Source organism: Pungitius pungitius, chromosome 13, assembly GCF_949316345.1.
Source record: "Pungitius pungitius chromosome 13, fPunPun2.1, whole genome shotgun sequence".
In the NCBI taxonomy this organism is placed as follows: domain Eukaryota; kingdom Metazoa; phylum Chordata; class Actinopteri; order Perciformes; family Gasterosteidae; genus Pungitius; species Pungitius pungitius.
Window position 1 is genome coordinate 15,271,358 of NC_084912.1, and position 22,954 is coordinate 15,294,311.

At 43.6% G+C, this 22,954-nt stretch overlaps 2 protein-coding genes across 2 annotated transcripts; one reads left to right on the plus strand and one right to left on the minus strand.

The window, feature by feature from the left end:
* Positions 1–1,498: 1,498 nt before the first annotated feature.
* Positions 1,499–11,570, minus strand: zgc:110045 (uncharacterized protein LOC664755 homolog). Its single transcript, XM_037466573.2, has 13 exons — positions 11,326–11,570; positions 8,482–8,588; positions 8,274–8,297; positions 8,142–8,174; positions 7,917–8,033; positions 7,607–7,738; positions 7,077–7,205; positions 6,236–6,325; positions 5,554–5,595; positions 5,071–5,146; positions 4,127–4,179; positions 3,042–3,211; positions 1,499–2,756 (listed from the first exon to the last, which is right to left on the minus strand). Exons 2-13 carry the CDS (start codon positions 8,557–8,559, stop codon positions 2,399–2,401), a joined length of 1,302 nt encoding a protein of 433 aa, XP_037322470.2. The 5' UTR covers positions 8,560–8,588; positions 11,326–11,570; the 3' UTR covers positions 1,499–2,398.
* Positions 11,571–16,360: 4,790 nt separating this feature from the next.
* mocos (molybdenum cofactor sulfurase) lies at positions 16,361–22,745 on the plus strand. Its single transcript, XM_037466087.2, has 16 exons — positions 16,361–16,809; positions 16,841–16,956; positions 17,079–17,168; positions 17,264–17,330; positions 17,441–18,079; positions 18,185–18,261; positions 18,380–18,579; positions 18,679–18,795; positions 18,878–19,261; positions 19,373–19,535; positions 19,696–19,783; positions 19,987–20,111; positions 21,645–21,741; positions 21,880–22,021; positions 22,119–22,223; positions 22,350–22,745. Exons 2-16 carry the CDS (start codon positions 16,845–16,847, stop codon positions 22,452–22,454), a joined length of 2,511 nt encoding a protein of 836 aa, XP_037321984.2. The 5' UTR covers positions 16,361–16,809; positions 16,841–16,844; the 3' UTR covers positions 22,455–22,745.
* Positions 22,746–22,954: the final 209 nt, after the last annotated feature.

Consider the following 22,954-nt stretch of genomic DNA (forward strand, 5'->3'; position numbering starts at 1 on the left):
TAAGCAAGTCCTTATTTCATGCCAGTCAAGCACCATTCAGATGGATCTCCTGGAGCCGATCCTTCATGTCCCCGTTTGACTCCCGGTGAACCTACCCGCCCTTTGTTGTATCGTTACTCTGCCGTTGTTTCCGGAGCTTTCATTAAAGGGTCAAAGCTCCCTGGAGTCTTGTGAGTGCGTTTGGGTCCACACGAACTGTCACAATCATGCTTCATGACATCACCAGCCAATGGTGAAAAACTACAGGGAATATCATACTGAAAGTAACTTAAAAATGCAACTGAACTGAACTCAAAATGGGTGTTTTTTTGTTTTTTTTCTGGATATTTTTTAGTAGAGTACTGAAATGCTTTTTCATCAGGATTTGAGTGTCAGCTCTGCCTACCAAAAAAAACCATTTACTTATTTTCCTGCGAATTGCTTTTTCGAAACTGCGTTTTGGCGAAAATCTCCCCAAAACCGCCCCCTCACTCCTGCCTGTGTCAGGTTGAAAAAAGGAAATCATTAATATAGCATTAGAAGCTGGCCGTGGACTCATAACTGCCGTGGGCACCCATCAGCATACATGCAGCACCGTTCTCTGCTGCTACACCTTCCCCCAAGTTCAAATGTCGTCCTTCACTGTCATTACATTTCCTGCCCCCATTAACTATTGATTACCTCCACTTCAGCGTTCCGACATGGCTCGCTACCCAAACTCCACGGATCCGGCAGAGCAGAAGTCCCTAACTCCTTGTAGGGTAAGAAACGGGGGAGGCAGGGACAAACATGTCCATTAGTAGTGGGCTTGAGCACACAACTGGAGGTTAAATTGTTCTTTTGCCAGGACCCGTGAGAACAACTTGTGTTGAATATTTACTGTGAGGTCAGTCCGGGTTTGCTTCTGTTTTGCAGGAGAGTGCAGGCTGAAAAGTTTGTTCTGCCATCAACAAACTGTGTCCATAATACCAAGCTCTGATATCTGCCAAAAACTTCTGAATGTCTGTGTGTTGCCAAATGCTAATGGCGGTTACTGCGCTCTGTTGAGTTCCATAGTCCAGTATTACTGCTGTTTGATCATTTTACATTTCCAGGCTGTAAATGCACATTTTCTCTTTGTGGAAAAGTATGTTTGTCTGTGGTTTTCAACGGGTCAAGCAGAGCACAAGGGAAACGTAACCTTATTGTAATGTTAATACGTTTTAGGTCAACAGCTTGCATCAGAAAAAATGTGAAAATCACAAGCACAATAGGTGCTAAAAATATATGATCTACTGCACGTTTATAAAGTCGAACTAAGTAGACTATTACAAAGAAGATAACGGAGCTATTAACTGTAATTCCAGCTGGGTGTTGCCCTGAATAAAATACAGTACAACTAGTTCAAAGGCATTTCAAAGTTAACCATGAGTAAATCACTTATGAGTCGGACTTACCCACATACATTTTTTTTAATCTCCAACAAAAATGGAACAAAACAACTGTATTCATAAAAAGTCACATTTATTCCAAAGTCATTTCAAATATTACACTCTGCATTGTTTGTAGTCAGACCCACACCAGGAACATGATGAATAAGACATTTTCCACAAAAATGAATGGTGTCCATTTCTGAGGCTGAAAGTCAAAGCATTCCTGCCGTTTTAGGTTGGAAAATAAACAGGAAAGAAGCTGGCGTAGAAAAACAATGAGTTAGTTTGGCCAGTCCCGCTCTAGAGGATTACTGCGAGGAGTGAAATCCACAAGAATCCAATGTGGCTTTAGGATAATCCCATCAGAACCGCAACAGCGCAACGCTACTACAGAACACCCATGCCTGTTAGCACTGCGGAGAGCCTATAGTGAAGGAAAGGTTAGGTTGACAGTTCTTATTTAAAAAACACTTAACACACTGACTTCTACTGTACAAGACAAACATTTCAACAGCCTGCTGCCAACAAAGCACCAGGTCACATGATGCATTATGCATTATCTAACAAAAAAAGATTGTAAACTAGTTAGAGAAATAGAAAACTAAGTCAATATTTGCATCATGTAAAATAACTCCCCTGGAGTAAGTCTTCATATAAAGCTCTGTAACACGAATCCATTTGAAAATAAAATTCATTTTCTAGGACACTAATACAAGCCTGAGTTACTCACATTAATTGTTAACCACGTCTGATGGCTAAAACTGAGTTAATATGCACCTCCGCTGCCTGTTGTAATTAACAAGGACATGTTTTGAATACTACCATGCTTTCAGTCTGTTTCTAACACTCTCCCAATTTATGGAAGACAAGTGCTACACTGGCAAACCTCACACACTGGTGTAAGGTATTTGCAAGCCTATTTGTGCTGGACCTTAAATTATTTTTCAAATCATTAAACAATGTCTTACCAGTCAGCCACACTGACTACGACTTAAAAAAAACAGACATCAATAGGGAGCAAACTTCTGGCGCTCTGATTTTTTCATGCCGGAGGTTGACATTTTCGTGGTGTAAGGGCACAAACCATGAGTTAGGCCGGAAGCGGCTGCAGGGTGGACAGTCAGGAGGGGGAGAGTTTTCATGCCAAGCAGGCTGCTAACGGGAACGGCGTAATGTGGGCTTTGGATGGTTTGTAAGGTGGAGGGAGAGTGGACGTTAATGGTGGGGGCTTGGTTGGAGGCCGTCAGGACGGCCATAGAGGTAGCTGCGTTGGAGGCATTGGGGGCGGACTGAGAGAAGCTCATGTTGAGGTCAACTGGGGTCGCGGAAGAAGCGGCCTGCATGGTGTATTTAGCCATCTCTAAGCTGCAGGAGGGGACGTTTGAGGGGGGGGGAGTTGAGATGGTGAAGGGGTTAGGGGAGACGGTGGGAAATGAAAAGGTGGAGAATGGGTGAGATAAAGGAGAAGGGAGGTGAGAGAGAGGGAAAACATAAGTATCAAAGATGGTGTTAAAAAAGCAGAGTCAACAGAGAACGGAGCAGTGAGATGGAACAAATCCGGCTTCGCTCCGAGTACAATAACTGGCTGTGTTGCCGCCGTGCCGCCGTGTGATGCCCTGCTGGACGTGGGTGCTCTGCATTATGTCTTACCTGGCGTTGATGAGGTACTGGGCGACGCTGATGCTGGCCGGCGAGCCTGTGATCGTGACTTGGCGCATGGCTGAGCCATCAGTGGCACTGGCAATTTTGATGTGAGCTCCAGAGACCTGCCGAATCTCATTGATCTTGCTGCCTTGTCTTCCAATTATGCAGCCAATAAACTAGAGAGGGAGAGAGTGTAAACATGTAAATGGCAGAAAAGGTTATGTTTCCAATTTTTGCAGGAAAACACCAGGTGGAAGAAACTTCAAGTGGTTTTCAACAGAAGAAAAGCACGTTTTAAGCAACAATGTAAAAGCAGAAAACACTCATGTTACTAGCCAATCTGCTATGATTCTGTGATTACATGACATGTTAGCTAACAATAGTGTGAAGCTTGTCACTATAACACTGTGTAAATGATGATGTAGTCATACATCACGTTGTTGAATATTGACACCACCGTCATGTGTGTATGATTAATATGAAGCACAAAGAGAACTTCAGGAAGTCACTCTTCCAACCCAAGAAATAGTCCTGCACAGAATCAACCTTTTGTATAGATTAAACAATGATATTAGGTGTTAGGTGTATAATGGTGTTAATTGTGGCTGTTTCACCGTCAACATTATTACAAGTTAACTGATCTGATTAATTTCTTAACATCTCACTGTATTTGCACATAGAAAACAAAGGAACATTCCCACGTTTGAAATTCACCTCTGCGTTGCCTTTTGATTATTTTATCAAGACATTTCTCATGATACTCCCAAGTACAGTATATATGGCAACAAAAGAGGTGATTGCAGACAAATCTTTATTTGTTTTGTTTGTGTTTTAATGGGAATGTGGATCTTTCAGATTTATTGTAGTAGTTTTGCATGTTCCACATTTTATTGTACGTATTTTATTGCATTGTACATGTGGGGAGAGACACTGTGCTGGTTTTGGGCTCTACCCCTCAAAGTCTTGGTCTCAATTCAGGTGGTCCTGACTACTCTCATTACAGCTGTCCTCCTAGAATCGAGTAATAAATCAACAGCATGAGGGTAATCTGTGTGAGTTCTTGTGCAGGGAGAAGACAATGTGGCACTCACATCGTTGGGTATTGCCAGTTCTTGTGAACTTGTGGGGGCAGATACATCGAATCCTGCAAAGTAGGACAAGAAATGCGAACAACAGTATGGCACAAATGGCACAAAACATTCTTGGAAGTTACTTTATCACTGCTTCAACAGGAAAATGGCAAAAGAAATCTTTAGCAACAGACCCATATATTGTACATATCGATTTGAATATTTTGCATGCTACAAGATGACGAGCATTGTAATTTAGCCAATATTTGACTAAGCTCTAACACAACAAGTACTGTGCACATAATCACAGTGTTGTAATGTTTTGTCCTCAGTTTAGTTGTGGCGGATTGAATGAGTACGTTGGGGGGTGGGGAGGTTTCGGGGGGATGGGGGGGGCTGAGGTTAGGGATCGACTGACCAACAATGTTAGATTTGGAGAAGAAATGTTGCAGAGGTGGAGGACGGAGTCGAGAGATTAGGATTTCGTTGTCAGAGGGAAAATGGAGCTGAAATTCTGGGAGGATGTGAGAAACTGTGGGAGATGGATAAATATTTACAAAACGAAATATTGCTGGCATTTTTCCCCTCTTAGAGAACTCTGCAGTTTTACGTTTGTCTACTTCAATCTGTCACACACTGTAAATATTTCCTTGACTAACATTCACATTGTTTGGTGGCTCAAAAACTTAAGATAAACTTAAAAAGTAATGGTCCTGTTTGATCTTATTTTGTCATACAATATGATGCAAATGGAAAGGCAAAACCTAACAGCTTAATTTCCGTGCTACGCACGTCTCTGTAAAGCCACTTTCTACAAACAACAGAACCTGTGAGAATGTCTGTAAACTCGGGAGAGAATGGAGACCTCCGTGTTCCTGTCAGAAGTCACGGGGGTGATGGTTTGTTTCGAGAGGAGTGAAGTCAGAGGGATAGATGGACATCCCCGGGGAGCCGTGGGTACGTACCAGGGAAGGTAGGGTTGCTCTGCCCAAGGGAAGGGAGGGGGATATGCTGCATAGCCAACTGGTGAAGCTTGGTCAACTGCAGGGTAGGAAGGAAGTTAGAGCTAACCAATCAAACTGGATTATGATCAGAGGAGCTGAACAACTGCAACACCGAGCCAATTTGAAGATCACAAACATCACAAGACATTCATTCCCTTCAGAGGGCATGCTGGCTTCTCATGGCAGCCATCAGAAAGTACAGTCACATCTCTGGCAGCAAAGCTATCACTGATCATGAACTCTTAAGATCTCCACCATCAGTTTAATCAATGCATGCTGCTACAACAACAATAACGTGTTAGCGTTAGTAATGTCGATAGATCAGGGTTATATAATTGTGTCTTTGTAGAGTAGGGTACACAGAGGGCAGAGTGGAGGCTTTGAGGGAGGGGACAAGGGAATTTTAAAGGGGAAGATGTCGGCACCTTAAATACGCATACTCACATCTTGGTGCGCAAAAGCATACTGCCCTGGAATCGCAAAGGCCTGAGAGGAATAAGAAAGACGATGGGATTGTATGACTGGGAGGTGCAGACTTGCTCGAACATGACTCTTGAAGTGTGAATTAGTCAGAGTATAACGTGTGAACTCAGTGCAGTGAGTGCATTTCTGAAAATCCATTCTATTCCACTTTTCCCATAGCTCTAATGTGTATGGATTTGATGGAATTTCATCTAAATGTCATCCGCTGTTCTGCACTCCTCTCTCACTCTTTGTCCATGGCCAGAAATCCAATAACATAAACAGATGTCTGATAGGTCAGAACATACTGTTCCAAAATCAGGGCAGCAACCGGCCAGCACAAGCTTCATCTTTCAGGTGTCACACGGCGGGGGGGAATTATTTTATGTAAATATGTCAATGACTCACTCATATCTCTTACAAATTACAGCTTTCCTGAATACTTTCTAATGTGATCATTGCCTCTTCCTACCGCTTAGAGCATTACAATATGAAGAGGTTACTGCTGTATAATTACACAGATGTGTCCCTCTAGTGGTAAGATGTGTTCAATGATCTGCGTGACTCTAAAGTCCCACAAAATAAGGAGCCTATAGTTATTGTGCCTCTAACAGAGGTGTTAAATAATGCGGGAAAAAGCTCATTACTAAATAATGATACTTACTTGTGCAGGGTGTTGTGGTGCTAATACTGCATGGGCTCCAGCAGGAATGCCTTTGGGTCGGTAGGGAATGGTCGCTCCTTTTGGAGGAGACTAGAGACACAAACATACATCCAGAATTTGTAAACAGCTACAAGTAAGAAGAGAGGTCTTAAAGCCACTGGTGCATTTTTTAGATCCCTCTTTTCAAATTGCCTGCTGAATATTTATTTATTTATTCCGCTTTCATTGGTTGAGATAGTTGGCTAGAATTTTCTGACACTACAACGAGGTCAGCTTAATAACATGTTTACTTTTAGTTGAGCTTCACTGGTGATTGCCATACCAAATGCTCAACCCAAATTATGATTTCATTAAAAAAATGGTATCAACAAATTCAACAGGACTTCAAGAACCATTATCGAACCGAAGGTAATACTGTATATATTGAATATCCTCACAAAAAGCAGCATTATTGGTGCCTCCCTCATGAAGATGACCAACCACTCCAACCTGAACCTAAAGCTTTAGCCTTGCGGGACTAAAACGTTTTCAATATCCAGAATGTGCTACCTTTTGGCAGCTCCTACACAAATGTGATGGTGGCGCATGGAGTAGTGCGGTGCGCTGGGAGCTGCAAGGTTGGTGGTTGGGATCCCGGCTGCCCCATGTGCCATGTTGAAGTGTCCCTGAGCAAGACATCTAACCCATAATTGCTCCCCAGGCAAAATGTAACGCATGAGTTATAATTCAATGTAAGTTGCTCTGGATGAAAGCCTCAGCTAAATGGCATGTAATGTAAATGTGACATTTCTTTGCCTGAATAGTTTCTGAACGTGAGGATCACCCGACTGACAGTGCTTACCTCCAGCATGACGGAGCAGATGTGCCGTACGCACTGAGTGATGGCCTGTGGAGTGCCGGAGATTGTGACAGCCCTCTCTGTGGAGTCCGGCAGCATGTCTCCTGCCACCTGAACCTGAGCGCCCGTGGTCTTGACGTCGCCAGACAACAGAAGAAACAACAGCTATTTATTGCTGAAAAGAGCACACCATCACCTAAATTGAAATGCTGTTTTGAGCACCCGCAAATTAGCCCAAACACATTTTGACATGCACGGAGCAGCTGCAAGCCAAATAGCAAAGTGTGCTCCAATATTTGAAGAGGCGCACACAAATATCGTCCATTCAGAACCAGATTTCACCCTCCACCAATCTTCACAGGCATAATCAGAGGAGTTTTCCCGAGCGGCAAACGAAGAAAAAGAAACACGCACGAGAAGAGAAGTTTTACAGCTTGATACTTGAGGTGTTGAAGCAGCTCTTCTGTTGGCCTTTTGGTGCTAAGTAACCACTCCCCGACAGAAAACAAAACAGAAAATGCCTCCTGCCCTACCTCTCTGATCTCTTTGATCTTGGAGCCTCCTTTGCCGATCAGCGAGCCGCACTGGCTCCCTGGGAAAACCAGGCGAAGTGTCACAGGTGGCTTGCTTGTCACGGTGCTGTTTGTCATCGCTGCGGTGATATCCTGAGGGAGAGTTCACAAATACTTTTTCAGCAATGAAAAATGTGAAAACGTCAGTTTTATTTGACAAGGAAAGGGTGCATTAACTTCAGATAACATCTTTGAAGAATTGTTCTTGCGTTACACAGAATCTTGAGGAATCTTTTGAGGTAGATTTTGCCAAATAATTGCTGTGCTGTACCTCCTCAAACCTCTGAGCAATCATGGAGAAGGCTCTGAAGATGCCCTCTGTGGGACCTGTGATAGTGACTATCCTCTCGGGAGACGATCCCTCCGATATGTTGATACGAGCACCACTCTGGAGAACACAAATCCCTGATTATTCCAGCCTCAATTTGATGAAATTGATCTGCCGTTACATATTAAATTGTGTTTTCACATCAAGGGTGTCAGAGTGAATGCTCACCTCCTCCCTCATTTTCTTGACTGTTTCTCCTTTCTTGTGTAATGTAGAAGAATATAAAACAGTATACTTGATTAGTTCAATAATTAGGAATTAATCAGTGTGATGCAGATGGATAGTAAAAATAAGAGCTACCTTCCCAATGATGCTGCCAACTTCCTGTGAATGAGATGAGATAAAAACCATTAACGATCAATTGGGAAACACATTTTCTCATCGCAGCTTTATACATTTGAGGCATGATTTAATAATGTTAACAACATTTGTATGCTATTACCAGACCATTAGGATATGATGAGATAAATAAATGTCATTATTTGAACTTTCCATATTTGTCTATTACCTTTCCGTGCATCAGCAGCCTCAGCGTCAGCGTTACATTCAGATTCCCCTCTGAAATCATTTCTTCCTTCTCAGACATTGTCTGTATTTTTCTTTAGTGTAAACCTTCTGCAAAAAGAGATAAAGGGTTTAAGCCTACTCCCGTGCATAACAATAGACTTCTGGCATGTCAGGTGGCTTAGTAGATTATCTGTTTAAATAAAGAGGCATCTACAAGATCCTAATTTCATTACAAATTCAAACTGTATGGAGAGTATAGGAGCGCCTCGTTTCAATGAATTGCCAGCCGTCTTTGTTTTTGAAATCATTCTGGTTCTTATCAATGCTCGTGCTAACTACCCTGCTCTTTTTCTATTTATTACTGTCAAACTGCGGCAGCTGCAGGAAATGTGAAATGTATCATTTCCTGTGCTCAACAGGATTTTTCTGGGGAACAGCAACCAAACACAGCCAACGCAACAGCTTTCAGGAACTAAGCTGCCTCATCAGTCTGCAGAGATGAAATAGATCTCTATTTGAGAATGTTATGGATGATTAACTAACTCTGGGGAATGCAAAGTGACCGGAATGTTCCCCAAAGTATGAAGAGACCTTTTGATGCTGTAAAAAGAAGCCAATTTTCCTTTTTTAGATTCAACAAAGGGATTTGTGCTCTGTGAAGAGTTGTGGATCGTTGTTGTTTGTCTTCTCACCGTGTACTTGACACCGTGAGTGTGTTGGGGGGGGGGGGGGGGGGGACATATCTCTAGGTACAATCTCCACTTGGAACAGCATCTTCAGTTCAAGTTGTGTGTCCCTCGGATACGAGGGAAGCCACTTGTGCTGTGGAGGCCTGAGGATCAAGTGATGTGAGTGTGACCCGTTGCTCTCTTAATATCACATGTTGGTTCTGTTGTGGCATAAATGATGGTGAAAAGACTTGAACGAACAAGGTCCCCTTTTTTATTGGACTAGCATGGTTCTGAGCGATGCTTTTGACATTCAGAATGACACTGGGCTCAGTAAAAATTAGTGTTTAAGAGACATTGTGCAACAATAATTAACTAAGATGAAGAACCTTAAATTAATAAACCATATAACCTTCATGGAAAGGGGTCATTTAGCGAGGGAATGTTTTCCATGTGAAACCATTCCATTTAAAACGTGGTAGCTTAATGCAAATTATACATCTATCTTACTTTCTGAGACTCTGGAGATAAAGAGGAAGGAACATGGTGGGATGCTATTGGTGAGGGATTTTGCATCCACAGTTAATCCACAGTGAAACACAAATGTTAAATGTTAAGCTTTAGCCAAAAGCCAGGTCGCTTAGCTTTGCATAAAGACCGGAAAACTGCCACCCAGGCTCTGTCCGAAGGTATTCGTTCTAACAGCCCGTTTAATGCACACTTTCATGAAATGTAATCCATATAAACAGAGTGAAATAGTAATAATGAGATTTAGAAGGCCTGCTAGCTCCAGGCTAGCTGTTTCCTCCTAGCTAAGCTATGCTACTATAGCTATACTATACTATACAGTATACTATACGCTACTAAAGCTTCCCATTTAACTGCAACTCAGCAAGTAAATGTATTTGCCCAAATATTAACCCATGTCTACTCCCATCCAACATTGAGGATAGCACAATTGTCAGTCATTATCGGACAGAACGGCGCAATGTTACTAACGAGGGAGCGAATGAATACAAAAGAGTTTTCTAGGAACAGAGACAATAAGATTTTGTCGTAGCACATTCCAGTTTTGATATGACCTGGACTTACTCATATCGGCACAATGAATAAGCCGAAATATCTCACTGCTAACAAAATTCATAGGCATTCTTCCTTCTGTGTATCATTATAAAGTTAGCGTAAATACATCAAATAAACAGCAACATCTCTGTCTAATCCTATAGGCCGGGATTTGTTTAGTTAATGCTAAGACCCCTTTGACCCATTTCTGTCACCTCTAGCACGTCAGCGCCCACTCAAGACTTACGAACAAAACACTAGTGCCCAACAGCACCCTCAGAGTATACATGATAAAACAGATCATCTACAGGATCCCAGCTCCCACAGCACTGCAGACAGAGATTTGCTTCAGACAATACAAATACAAATAAATCTAGGGCATTAATCCTAGAGGGAAAAGGAGAACAATCTCTGAGTGGATTACTTGAGGAGTTTCATGTACTCCAAGTTTAAGGGTAGAACATAAATATTATGACATTTAAAAGATTGTAATGCAAAGATTATTGTATTTTTAAATAGTGTACTATATATTAGTGCTCCAGTTTAGGGAGCAAAGCTATAATCATAATAGTAATAATTCCAAACAATAGTTGATACATTTTAAAACCTGTGTCAAATTACATATCTTACAATAACCTACGACTAATCCCTGCTTAAACATTTAATGTCACATTTTATTTATAACTATCACATAGTGATAGCAATAAGCTTGGGGCCTGGCGGCATTTTTCCCTCAAACAAAGGTTACACTATCAGAGACTTTTGTTTGGTTTAATGTGGTAATCCATTGTAGCGCAAACTATCTCTGCCATCAAGAGTGCAGCTAAATGCATTCACAACACAGCAGAGTACTGAAAAACAACCGACACAAATGGGAGTCAGGAGACGTGCATTAAAATGAAGACAAGCATTCTTAGCTCTCTGTAATTGAAGAGAACCAAAAAGTAGGGCTCATTTAGAAGTTACTTCAACTTAAACTCAAACTTTACTTGTGGTCAAACCCCCTACTGTGGTCGACTTTATTGTTTCCATTTAAACTGAGCCGCGAAGGAGTCTGACCCTTGTGGCACAATTAAAGGGCCTGTTTTCAAGAAAGATAAGTTTAGAGTACTGACCTTACATACAAAATATCCCTCCTCTGTATTTCTGGTATCTCCTAAATGAACGGCCTTTTAGTCTGCAGTCCGTGTTCAATGTTTGCCTCCTTTGTTGTCAGTTATCCACAGAGTGGACAGATGGTTCCCTGTGCCCTCAGACCGGCTGGAGCGGAGGCTGGCTTTGCTATTAGTCCCTCAGCTTAGCCCAAGATAAGCCCCTACGCAGGGCAAGTGAACCCGCATCTCTTGCCTAATTCTCCCTGTCACAGCCACCAAAGAGGCGTTCCTCCGCACAGAGATCCACGAGCGGAAGGGGCCTGAGGGCAGGGCAGAGAGGCTCTTTGGCTGGACACTGTCCAGCGGAGATAGAGCAGAATCCAGTTAAAGCCACCACAACAACTAAAATGGGAGAGCTCTAGCCTTTTTCAGTCATTGAAGACACACAGAACACTGAAGAGAGGCTTTGTTAAGCGGTACTGCTCTGAAATTAACAACCCTGCATGGCTGCTGTGTTCCTCATTAGATTTTCAGAGCTTCCTGCCTGCAAAGGGCTGGATTTTCTCTAAAAATAAATCACCCTGTATGAAATTGGTGCTTTGTACAAGGACCCCACTAATTGATGGCTGGGAAGGACAATGCGGTGTTTGAGGTATTTAGTGATGTTAAGCACAATGTCTTCATGGGGCGCTTCTCCCCACCCATCACTGCTTCTGCCCTCCCCCACACCAAGCCCTTCTGCCCTTGTAATGAGGCCATTCTCGATACAATACAGCCCCGTACAGAAAAAAAAATGCATTCAGCTGAGCTTCAAAATTGTGAAGGAAATGAATCAGTGAAGCATAAGTGGCATATTTAATTACTACTCACTGCGTTGCACGGGGACAATGATGGCTGCTGTGAGCCCCACGGCAGTCTGTCAGACATGTAGCAGGCCACGTTACACTCACATATCATCTTCCATTTCAAGTGCTTTTACTGATATTTCAGAATTGAATGTGCACAAAGATGGATACAGTCCTTTGGAGCCTTGTGTTTTGTCATTGTTCTCTCTTTAAGGCACTTATTGAGGGTGAGGTTAGTTCATAATTAGGGGTTAAGCAAAGGCAGTGGCGGCTGGTGGAAAAAGTTCTAGGTAGGGCCATCAAATCAATTTCGGCCAACATCCCAAGTTGATTTATTGCAAATAATTAAGGTATCAAAACACAGTAGTTAAATTTGCAGTTAAATATTTCATATTTATTTCAACATGGAAAAACAGTACACTTTGATTTTGATCATCCTCAAAGCCAATTGACCATAATAATATACGTATATGTATCAAACAATAATCAGTATTATATAATATTTATTGTAAATATGTCTTCTTTCAGTTGTTTTCTCGTCTGCTGGAATGGCGATAAAATCCGCGCTCTTTACTTCCTCCAGAACGTCACTCGCCTGATACCAGCCTTGATGGGAATATGCAAGCTTGGGGCAAAATCCATATTGCCACAAGTTGCATTTAAGGATGCTGATTGGCTGAATTGTATGTCACACATTTATTTTATTTAATCAGCAATTGGCTAAAGTGCTTCTTAGACCTGCCTTCTGGGGGCAGTTGGGGTTGGGGTTTTATATATATATATATATATATTTTCACATGTCTTGGGGCTCAAATTAGGGATGCTCCAGTTGAGGCAATGCCCCATTGCCCTCTATTGGCCAGCTCCCACTGAGCAAAGAACAATAAAAGATATATAATATATATACAGAGGGTGAAGTAAGTATTGAACACGTCACCATTTTTCTCAGTAAATATATTTCCAAAGGAGCTATTGACATGACATTTTCACCAGATGTTGGTAACAACCCAAGTAATACATACATACATAGAAACCAAAACAAAGAAGTTCAGAAATAAAGTTGTGTGTAATAATGTGAAATGACAGAGGGAAAAAGTATTGAACACATGAAGAAAGGGAGGTGCAAAAAGGTATGGAAAGCCAAGACAACCGCTGAAAACTATCAGTAATTAAAAAGCAATCCAGACCCTTGTCAGTGCAAATTAATATCAGCTGGTTCAGTCCCAAATGATGGCCTACAAAAAGGTCTCATTGCCAAGGTGTCACATAAAACACATCCCATGATTGGTAAAAGCAAAGCGCTGTCTCAAGACCTTTGCAACCTAATTGTGGCAAAACCCAATGATGTCATTGGTTAAAGGTGCATTTTTAAGCTTCTGAATGTTCCAGTGAGCTCTGTTGGGGCCATAATACGGAAGTAGAAAGACCATCATTTCACCATAAATTTTGTTTTGACCAGGTGCTCCCCGCAGGATTTTCTGACAGGAGTGAAATAATCAAAAAGAGTTGTCCAAGAGCCAAGGACCACTTGTGGAGAGCTTCAAAAAGACCTGCAATTAGCAGGTACTATTGTCTCAAAGAAAACAGTAAGTAATGCACTCCACCACCATGGCCTGTATGGCTCCATGGCACCATGGCACCATGGCTCACCAAGCAAAACTCCAATGCTGAAAAGAAAGCATGTCGAAACTCATTTAAAGTTTGCTGCCCAACATTTGGAAAAGCCAGTGAAATACTGGGAGAATGTAGTGTGGTCAGATGAGAGCAAAAATGAACTGTTTGGATGCCATAATACACACCATGTTTGGAGGAGAAATGGCACTGTATATCACCCTAAAAACACCATACCAACAGTGGAGTTTGGAGGTGGGAACATCATGGTGTGGGGCTGCTTCTCAGCAAATGGTACTGGCAACCTTCACATAATTGAAGGAAGGATGAATGGGCACACAGCCAAGGAAACTAAACTGGTTACAGATCTATTTTTAATAAAAACCATTTATTTAACACAGGCTTGCCGGAGCACGTCTGATATTAAGCATACAGTTTGTACAAAGACATCCAACACATTAGACAAGGGGCCTTCAGCGTTGCAGCTGAACTTCAGGGACCAGAACACCAGGCTCACGATGACCAAACTCGCGGCCAATTGCGGCCCTCGGGACGATATTTTGTGGCCCCCACCTTAATATGAAAATGTAATGTTAGTGAGGCCCGTGACTTTTATAATGAAGCAACCCCGCCGTTAGCTGCTGTGTGAGACAATGTTATGATGTTCTGGTTCTACTGTGTGCCTGTCCAGTGAATGCAGCACGCATGTGTGTGACATTCACGCAGGTCATGATGTATCCAGTGCTTCATTTCTAAATCACAAGGTGTGATATAGAGATCTGCTTTACGCAGACGGATTATTCTAAAACCACAGCAGTTTATAACACGTCACTGAGTAACACACCGGCACAAAGTAAGTACAAAAATGTATAGAAAAATGTGAGGATGTCACTGAAGGCAGCGAAAGCCCCGACAGTGGCCAGCAGCATTTGAACCCTGTGGTCACACAATGACACTGCCTCATATAGTCCTGCCCTCTCCCTCTTTGGCTCTCCACTGTGCACCGGAGCGCGTCAAAGCGCAGATCCACAGCTCGTCCCGGCTCAGATCCCCCCCAATCTACACAACCGTTCATGTTCTTCAATATTCTATTCATGTTCAGAAGAACCCATTGAAGTTAAATAACTTCGTAATGACATTTAAGAATTTTTTTAGCCAAGTTTTTTTGTGGAATAGCTGATGCGGCCCAGCCTCACCCAGATACTGCCTCCAGCTGCCCCCGGGTCATTTGAGTTTGAGGCCCCTGGTTTAGGTTCATGTTGACATTGTCCCATGTAGGAAAGTAAGGTCATAGTAAAAATAAAATGACTGAATTAATTAATTTACACCTGTATTGGGTCCTGCTGTGCCATATGGTCGTGGAGACTCCACAGTTGCAGCAGGGACTGGTTTTCCTCGTGCTCAGTGGGACTGGTTTCCCTCAGCTAGACTGGTTTTCCTCGGTACGTAGTCACAGCAGGTCCAGCCATCCTGGTTAACCTGAAGGTGGGCAGTTACTTAGCTACTTCTGTTTTCGTTTTCGTGTTGTGCGTTTGTGTTGTGGCATTTGCGGTTGTGTTGTGGCTTTTGTATTTTGTGTTGTGGCGTTCGCGTTGTGTTGTGGCTTTTGTATTTGTCTGAACCTTCTCGGCCACCATAGAGGAGCGAACTTTAAGACAGAGTAGACCAGGTGCGAACACACTCCTCTGACCAATCCTGCTTCAGACAGAGGTTAGGACCTCCCACCTCATTAGCATACAGACACTCGCATAAATAAATGTGGAAATGTAGACGAACAGAAATGTAGAAATAAATATATGGTATGTATTTGTTATGACCTGTTTTATTATCAACTCGTATTTATTTATGGTTACATTTATTTATTTATTTTAGCATTTATTTATTCATTCATACATTTATTTATCTTCACATTCATTTATTTATTTACGCATTTATTTATTTATTCCTGTATTCATGCATACATTTATTTATTTATAAGTCATTTTTTGTCCTCCATACAAACAGACCACAACAAATCTACCAAAGCTTTCAAGGGCATGGCGTATGGTCTAAGACTCTTATTTCTATGCTTTCTGAGACCATGAGATGATCTGGCATTTCATGCCAATCACCCGTGACGAATTTCCCTCCCCTCATGTACCTTGTGTGTCAATGAGATTAAGGGATTGCTGTTAAGCGATTACTGAGACTTGTTGGTGTAATCAGTTACAGTTAATGACAGCAGCATACAGATCAAAGAAGGAATAGCCCAAAAATGAAAGCAATGGGTCATACCTGCATTAGGTTTACCCAAATAGAAAAAATGGCTAAAGGATTAATATAATATCTAAATAACACAACAAGATAGACATTTTTTCATTCAGCACAAACTTTTGATTTAAATCCAGCAGCACCCTTTAACCTGCTGTGTATGTAATATTTCCTTATAACATTGGAATAAACAAAGTCGATCCCTTATGTGGAAACATTTTGCATAACAAGCCCGAAGTGTTGCATTTTCTTATTCCATATTTCAAATGTTGAATGTATATTGATATATAGAGATATAGAGAATATATATTGCGAAGTACTTCTAAGAAATATAGGTTATATTCCCAATTATCATGCACACATGTTAAGAGTTGGAAAAATGAAAAATAATAAATGCCCAAATGTAAACGTACTGAGTTCAATACAACGTTACACTAGTAATCCGTTGGCTGATCTTACGCAACGTTTGGCACTTGAGCTCGTGTTGTTCCTCGTGTCTTCTTCCGCATTGATAGAACTAGACCGTAACAGCTCAGGTTAGCTGAGCATTAGCCAACGTGAGCGCAAAATGCTAAAGACCCTTCTAGAAGCGGGCGAAGAAGAGAAGCACTCGCTTATCACATGCTCTGCAAAGCATGCATCCTCTTCCTGGTTTCCCACCAGCAGTGTCCACTTCCACCCCAGGAGCTGCGTGACTGTGCAAGTCACGTGACCACCGGCGAAGCGAAGGGCACGCTAAAGCTCGGCCGCGGATGGACTTGGACCCCTGACATGTCGATGATTACTAATGCGCGGAAGCGTCTGTGAGCGCAGACTCCCTGCGGGCAGCGGTCCATGGATTTCCAAACACTTTGCACCTTTGACGCTTACAGGTCGCTGTGGAGTCACTACGGCTACGGGGGGGACCTCCGCGACGTGCTGGAGCAGGAGTTCACACGGACTAAAGGTAAACGTCTCCTTCTGTCATCACATGTGCAGTGACGAGGCGGACAGGTTGCTTGTCCGACCGCTTATACACGCGCGCGCGTGCACGCACATACAATCACACGGCCGCTCTCTTGTAAACAGGGATCACGTATCTGGATCATGCAGCGACTACTCTGTACCCAGAGTCTCTGGTCAGGGACTACTTCCAGAACCTCTCAACAAACGTCTACGGTGAGGGGAAGTCACACAAGACAGGGTTCATGTGTCACGTGATTCAGCCACAAGAGTCCGAGTCAGAGCATGTAAGTGTTGTCATATCTCCGTAGGAAACCCTCACAGCCACCACCCCAGCAGCAGATTGACACAAGACACAGTGGACAGGGTCAGATACAGGTACGGGCTGTTCAAGCCCTCACAGGCTTTCATAATGGGCCCTCGTAACTCCTATGAGTGGTACTTTCCTGGATGAGATGAGAGATAAAAAACGGAACATTTTCTTACAGGGTATTGCACCATTTCAACGCCACCCCCGAGGAGTACTCTGTGATCTTCACTTCTGGTTGTACAGCTGCACTCAAATTAGTGGCTGAGAGCTTCCCCTGGAGGCCACAGACTGAGAGCGAAGCAGGAAGTCACTTCTGCTACCTCACCGACAGCCATACCTCTGTAGTGGGCATAAGAGGGCTGGCCTGTGGCCGGGGGGGGGTCGCCCTTCCCGTCTCCCCGCAGGAGGTGGAGAGCAGGGCGAGGGCGAAAAGTGAAGACGCTGCTTGCCAGACGCCGCACCTCTTCAGCTACCCGGCGCAGAGCAACTTCTCCGGGAGGAAGTATCCTCTTGGCCTCGTGAGGGGCATCCAGGCGAGACGCCTCTACCCGGCGTGTGACCACGGGGGCCGCTGGTTTGTGCTGCTCGACGCAGCCTCCCACGTCAGCTGCTCGCCTCTGGACCTGCAACAGTACCCCGCTGACTTCATTCCCATCTCCTTCTACAAGATGTTCGGCTTCCCCACAGGTCTGGGGGCGCTCCTCGTCCGCAACGACGCCGCAGGCGTACTAAAGAAGACCTATTTCGGAGGAGGCACAGCAGCAGCTTACCTGTCGGGAGAAGATTATTATGTGCAGGCGGCCAACATTTCTGACAGGTAAAAAGACTGTCAAATCCAAGATGTTTGCTGAAGGCTCACAGTTGTTCTGTAGCTGCTGCATCCGTATTCTAAGATGCAATGCTTCCTTTCTCCCTGATAAAGATTTGAAGATGGGAGTGTTTCGTTCTTGGACATCATTGCTGTGAATCACGGTTTTGATGCTCTTTACAGGATCACAGGTATTGTAACAGTGCATTTCAATCGAAAAAAAGGACTTTTTTTAATCACACAATATTTATGCATATGCAATAATTTGTTAACGAGCAGCATTCCGTCTTCATCTCTTTTTGCCTTCAGGGGGAATGCACAATATCCAGCAGCACACCTATGGCTTGGCACGCTACACTTACATGCTGCTGTCTAGCCTTTGCCATGGCAACGGGCGACCGGTGGCTCAGATATACACAGAAGGCCAGTTTGAGAGTCCAAACACACAGGGAGCAATCCTTAACTTCAACCTCAGAGATTCTCACGGGCAGATAATTGGCTATTCTCAGGTGGATTCAATACGTTTCAGTTTCCCAACATTTGAAATACCTCATGCTTTATGCATAGGTAGTGTCGGTGCATATTAAAACAGTTCCTCTGTTCCTCAGGTGGACACAATGGCCAGTCTCTATGATATCCACGTGCGCACCGGTTGCTTCTGCAACACCGGAGCCTGCCAGTTCTTCCTCGGGATCACCAACAAGCAGATGCGGAAAAATCTGCAGGTGAGAGAAACGGTTCTAGGAAAAATTCAATGTCAATTAAGGGCATTTTCATCTTGAATAAATGCCGTGTTTCTCTCCCAAGGCGGGCCATGTCTGCGGAGACAGCATCGACCTGGTGGACGGCCAGCCCACTGGTTCTGTGCGCGTGTCCTTCGGCTACATGTCGACGTTTGAAGACTGTCAGAAGTTCCTGAACTTTGTGGCTGAGTGCTTCGTGGAGAAGCCAGTCACAGTGGACCAAGCGAGGCTACAGAAGCTCATCTCTGCCTCAGCAGCGTCCGAGCGCTCACCTGAAGATCCTCCAATCAACATAACTAATGATGGTACACCTGAAGCCGATGAGAGGGCGGAGCCTACAAATGCTTCACCGAGGGGATTTGTCCAAACCGAGTCAAAGACCCAACAGGAGGCTTATACCCTGACCAACATCTACATATACCCCATCAAATCATGCGGAGCCTTTGAGGTTGGAGGACATCCCTTATAGTGTATCGTATCTTTCACTTTATTCTCTCCCTGTCTGTCCCGTTGATTTCCCCTCTCTCATGCTTGGATTTCTGTGCTGTTGGTTATGCAGGTCCACGACTGGCCGGTGGGACCACAGGGTTTACTCTACGACAGAAGCTGGATGGTAGTGAATGGAAACGGCGTGAGCCTAGGCCAGAAGAGAGCGCCACGTTTGTGCCTCGTTCGCCCACAGGTCCACCTGCCCTCCAACAAATTGCTCCTGCAGGCATCAGGTCAGGCGGTCAGGCGGTCTGCCAGCGCGCTCAGTAGGATAACAAAATAAATACAAAATCAAACTGCTACAACGAAAGACATGTCAGTCCGACCGAGGTTCTGCTGTAACTTTTCTTTGTTAGAGGATTTGTGTATATTTTTATATTTTTTCACTTGCAGGCATGGATACCATTTCGGTTCCCCTGAAAAACAACACTCAAATGCACGAGAGCTACCGAGTGTGTCAGAGCAAAGTTTGTGGTGACAGGTGAGCTGGCAACGTTGAGGAATCTGAATGCAGCAGCTGCAGGAAACAATGTGACACATATCATTTGTCGCAGCGCTTTTCGCCTCGTATCAGTGCATTGGATTTTTGGATCACTGTTGATCTTGCCCCAAATGACAAGCAGCATCAAACTCTGTAGATTCCCCGCAGGGCCTCCAGAACATAATCGGCCTCCTTCTCCCCAGGGTGGAGGCTGTCGACTGCGGGGATGAGGCGGCATTGTGGTTCTCAGACTTCCTTGGACAGCCATGCCGCCTGATAAGACAAAGTCCCGATTTTACCCGTGGCGGGAAAATGAGGCTGAGTGGAGGTAGCTATTTAAGCATTCTGACCTGTTCTGCCTGGCTCTTGTTTCTTTACGCTGAATTTAACTGCAAAAATCAGGGTCGCATATCCTGCTAAAACCAACCGCTTGTGGCTGTGACCTTACATTCCCTTCAGCTGGTCACTTGGAATTTAAAATAAATCATCCTTCTTCTACAAGTTGCTCTGTTTGACAAGCATCCTTTTATTACATAATACTTTCATTCACCTAATTCCATTCAGAAGAACAAATTGACAGGTACTGTCCACGAAGAGGACACTTAAATTCATCGGACCACGCTGTGGAGACATTACCTCATACCGGCAGGCAATCAGGAACTGCTAAGACATTTGGATATGCGCGGTTAGCTGTTGGCCCTCGGTTCTATGCATCTAGTTGAGTTTCTGTGTTGTGGTTAGCAGTATTCAGCCTGTGAGCGACCTCCGTTCAGTCTGGGAGAATTACCCCAGCGATGTCTCAGCCGGGGCTTCTTGACAGAAAGCCTGCATTACAATCAGGCTTTTTAAAAGACAAGCGTATTTAACAGCCAGGAGGATCTAACGCAGAGATCTTATCCAGTGCATTATGGGAAGTGTGGGCTTCAAGTGTTTTTGGAGTATGACTTAAGGAATAGAAATAAGAATATATTTTACTTTGTTGCACAGGCGCTGTCTTTTTAGAAGTCTGCCTCTCGGGAGTTTCATCTGATACATCCCGCCTTTTAGTCTCTGGTTTAAGACGAGCCCAGAAAATACTGCATCCTACTTTTCCCATAATGCAACTGGGTCATTTCCTTTGACATTACATGACTGCTAAATGCCCGTACCTCTTTTTGCATTTGTAATGCGGGTTTTCTGTTGAATATCGGTAGACTCTGAGACCCCAAAGGCTTTATCAAGATTCATCTGAAAACCTTGAGGAAAGTCCCTGAAGGGACAGAGGCCACTATTTGGATAGTCTGAGTAGTAGTAGTAGTAGTACCAACCCTCATGTACATTTTAGTATTTAGGTAATTCTGCATCAGTCAGTCACCCTCCTTTATTGTATTATTTAATTCATTTTTGCAATATCGTGATTTAATTATCTTTGTGGTTCAGGTATTTCTTCACAATATGTACAGCCATTTGAAAAAACAATCTTATCACAAGGTCCATGTTCTAGCGGTTTTGGAGGTTTTGATCGTATCACACAATCTTTGTCACCAGATGGAGTTTTCCCGCTTGTCATTGAATTGCAGATATTGAAATTTACATGGCCAGAGCATTTCAAGGACAACTCCTTGGCTTTAAAGTTGTGATTGATGTGGCTGTATAATATTTCACTCACACAGATGGAACATTTGATCCAAATCCACAAAATTGAATTAGGAGAGCACGTTTTTTATTAGTGTTGACAAATTTACTCACACCTCCTTCCCCCCTTCGTGATACAGCACAACCTCAGTTTTCGGGGGGTGTGTGGAAAACGCCGACCGAGCTAAGCAGAGATCATAAGGTTTTCATAATGTCACTGGGGTAACAGAAAGTCTTTCCCTTCTAGCTGCCACCTCCACGTCCCTTTCCCTGGTGAATGAAGCTCAGTATCTGATGATCAACCGTGCCAGCGCCGAGCTCATTCACCAGCTAATGAGCAGCAGGTTCGAGCACATCACATGTAATTCAACGTGCACAGCGCTCCAGTGAAAAAGATTAGGATCCGTGGACGCCCGTACATTTACATGACACTGGCTGATTTTTTTCAAATAACATGCAATTTGCACGTTTCCCTTTGCCAGGCGGGACGACACCGAGGGCGACCAGCTCCTCGACACACAGAACGTCATTAGTCGCTTCCGAGCCAATTTAGTCATCGCTGGAGGAGAACCATTTGAGGAGGATAATTGGCCCCACTTGATCATTGGCAACACTCGATTTGTGGTGAGCTGACACTTTGAGATACGTGATGAAAAGTTTCAAATGCTTTAAGAGCGGATCCCTCAAAAATAAATGAGCTCCCTTTGTGATTAAACCGAAGGTCGCAGGTCAGTGCGGGAGATGCCAGATGGTTGGAGTAGACCAGGAGACTGGGACCAAAACAAAAGAGCCGCTAATGTCTCTCTCGGCCTACCGCAAAGGGAAGGTCAGTAAAAATCAATTACTGCCCATTCATCTAAATGTGTGTGTGTGTGTTGCGGCAGTTACAGTTGGGTAAAACGCATTTGGACTAAAAAATGTCTATAATGTCTTTCATTTCTTTCACCTTTAGGTGACTTTTGGAGTGTACCTGACCCATCAGCTACCAGAGGACTCCAGTACAGCCAGTGTCCTGTCTGCTGGTTCTCCGATACTGCCGGAGCCACCCAGTTCTTGAAGTAGTCATCTGAATCATCCCGTTTATTCATCTTCTTTATTTATTCTGATGATGTCCTTTGCTCTTGTCAGTCATTTTGGGCCTTGCACGTCGCTCGCCAAACCCTGCGGAGGGTTTGATGCTACTCTTTTATTTGTCTTTGTAGCCATAGGGGCCTTTTGTCCTCTGAAGTGCCCCACTTTTATACCAGGGCACTCCGGTTTTATTTCATCGGATGGTAAATGATTTGGATTTCATCTCCTGTGGTTACTTTCTTTAAATGTGTGCAATAAAGTGGATGTCAAATAATAATTGCATGACAAAGTTCCACTGTGAATGTAATATTTGAACCAGAACGTGTCAGGTTTGACGCAATAATCGCAGCTCATCTTGTTAACCTGCCAGACATTTCTTCTCATATATTGGTTAGCATTCCTAACACAAGACCTGTGTTACCCCTGCCACAAATCTATAACATATTGCTCCCTGAAATGGAAAAACCTACCAGACACTCTCCAAAT

What these genes read in the sequence shown, in the direction of transcription:
- mocos (XM_037466087.2), top strand. Translation starts at nt 16,845, where the DNA reads ATGGATTTCCAAACACTTTGCACCTTTGACGCTTACAGGTCGCTGTGG. An exon ending in TGCTCTTTACAGGATCACAG is followed by an intron (nt 18,262 to 18,379) that starts GTATTGTAACAG and finishes TTTTGCCTTCAG; the next exon opens with GGGGAATGCACAATATCCAG. An exon ending in AATCATGCGGAGCCTTTGAG is followed by an intron (nt 19,262 to 19,372) that starts GTTGGAGGACAT and finishes TTGGTTATGCAG; the next exon opens with GTCCACGACTGGCCGGTGGG.
- zgc:110045 (XM_037466573.2), bottom strand. Translation starts at nt 8,559, where the DNA reads ATGTCTGAGAAGGAAGAAATGATTTCAGAGGGGAATCTGAATGTAACG. An exon ending in TCTGCTCCGTCATGCTGGAG is followed by an intron (nt 6,326 to 7,076) that starts GTAAGCACTGTC and finishes TTGTGTCTCTAG; the next exon opens with TCTCCTCCAAAAGGAGCGAC. An exon ending in GAGCAACCCTACCTTCCCTG is followed by an intron (nt 4,180 to 5,070) that starts GTACGTACCCAC and finishes CCTACTTTGCAG; the next exon opens with GATTCGATGTATCTGCCCCC.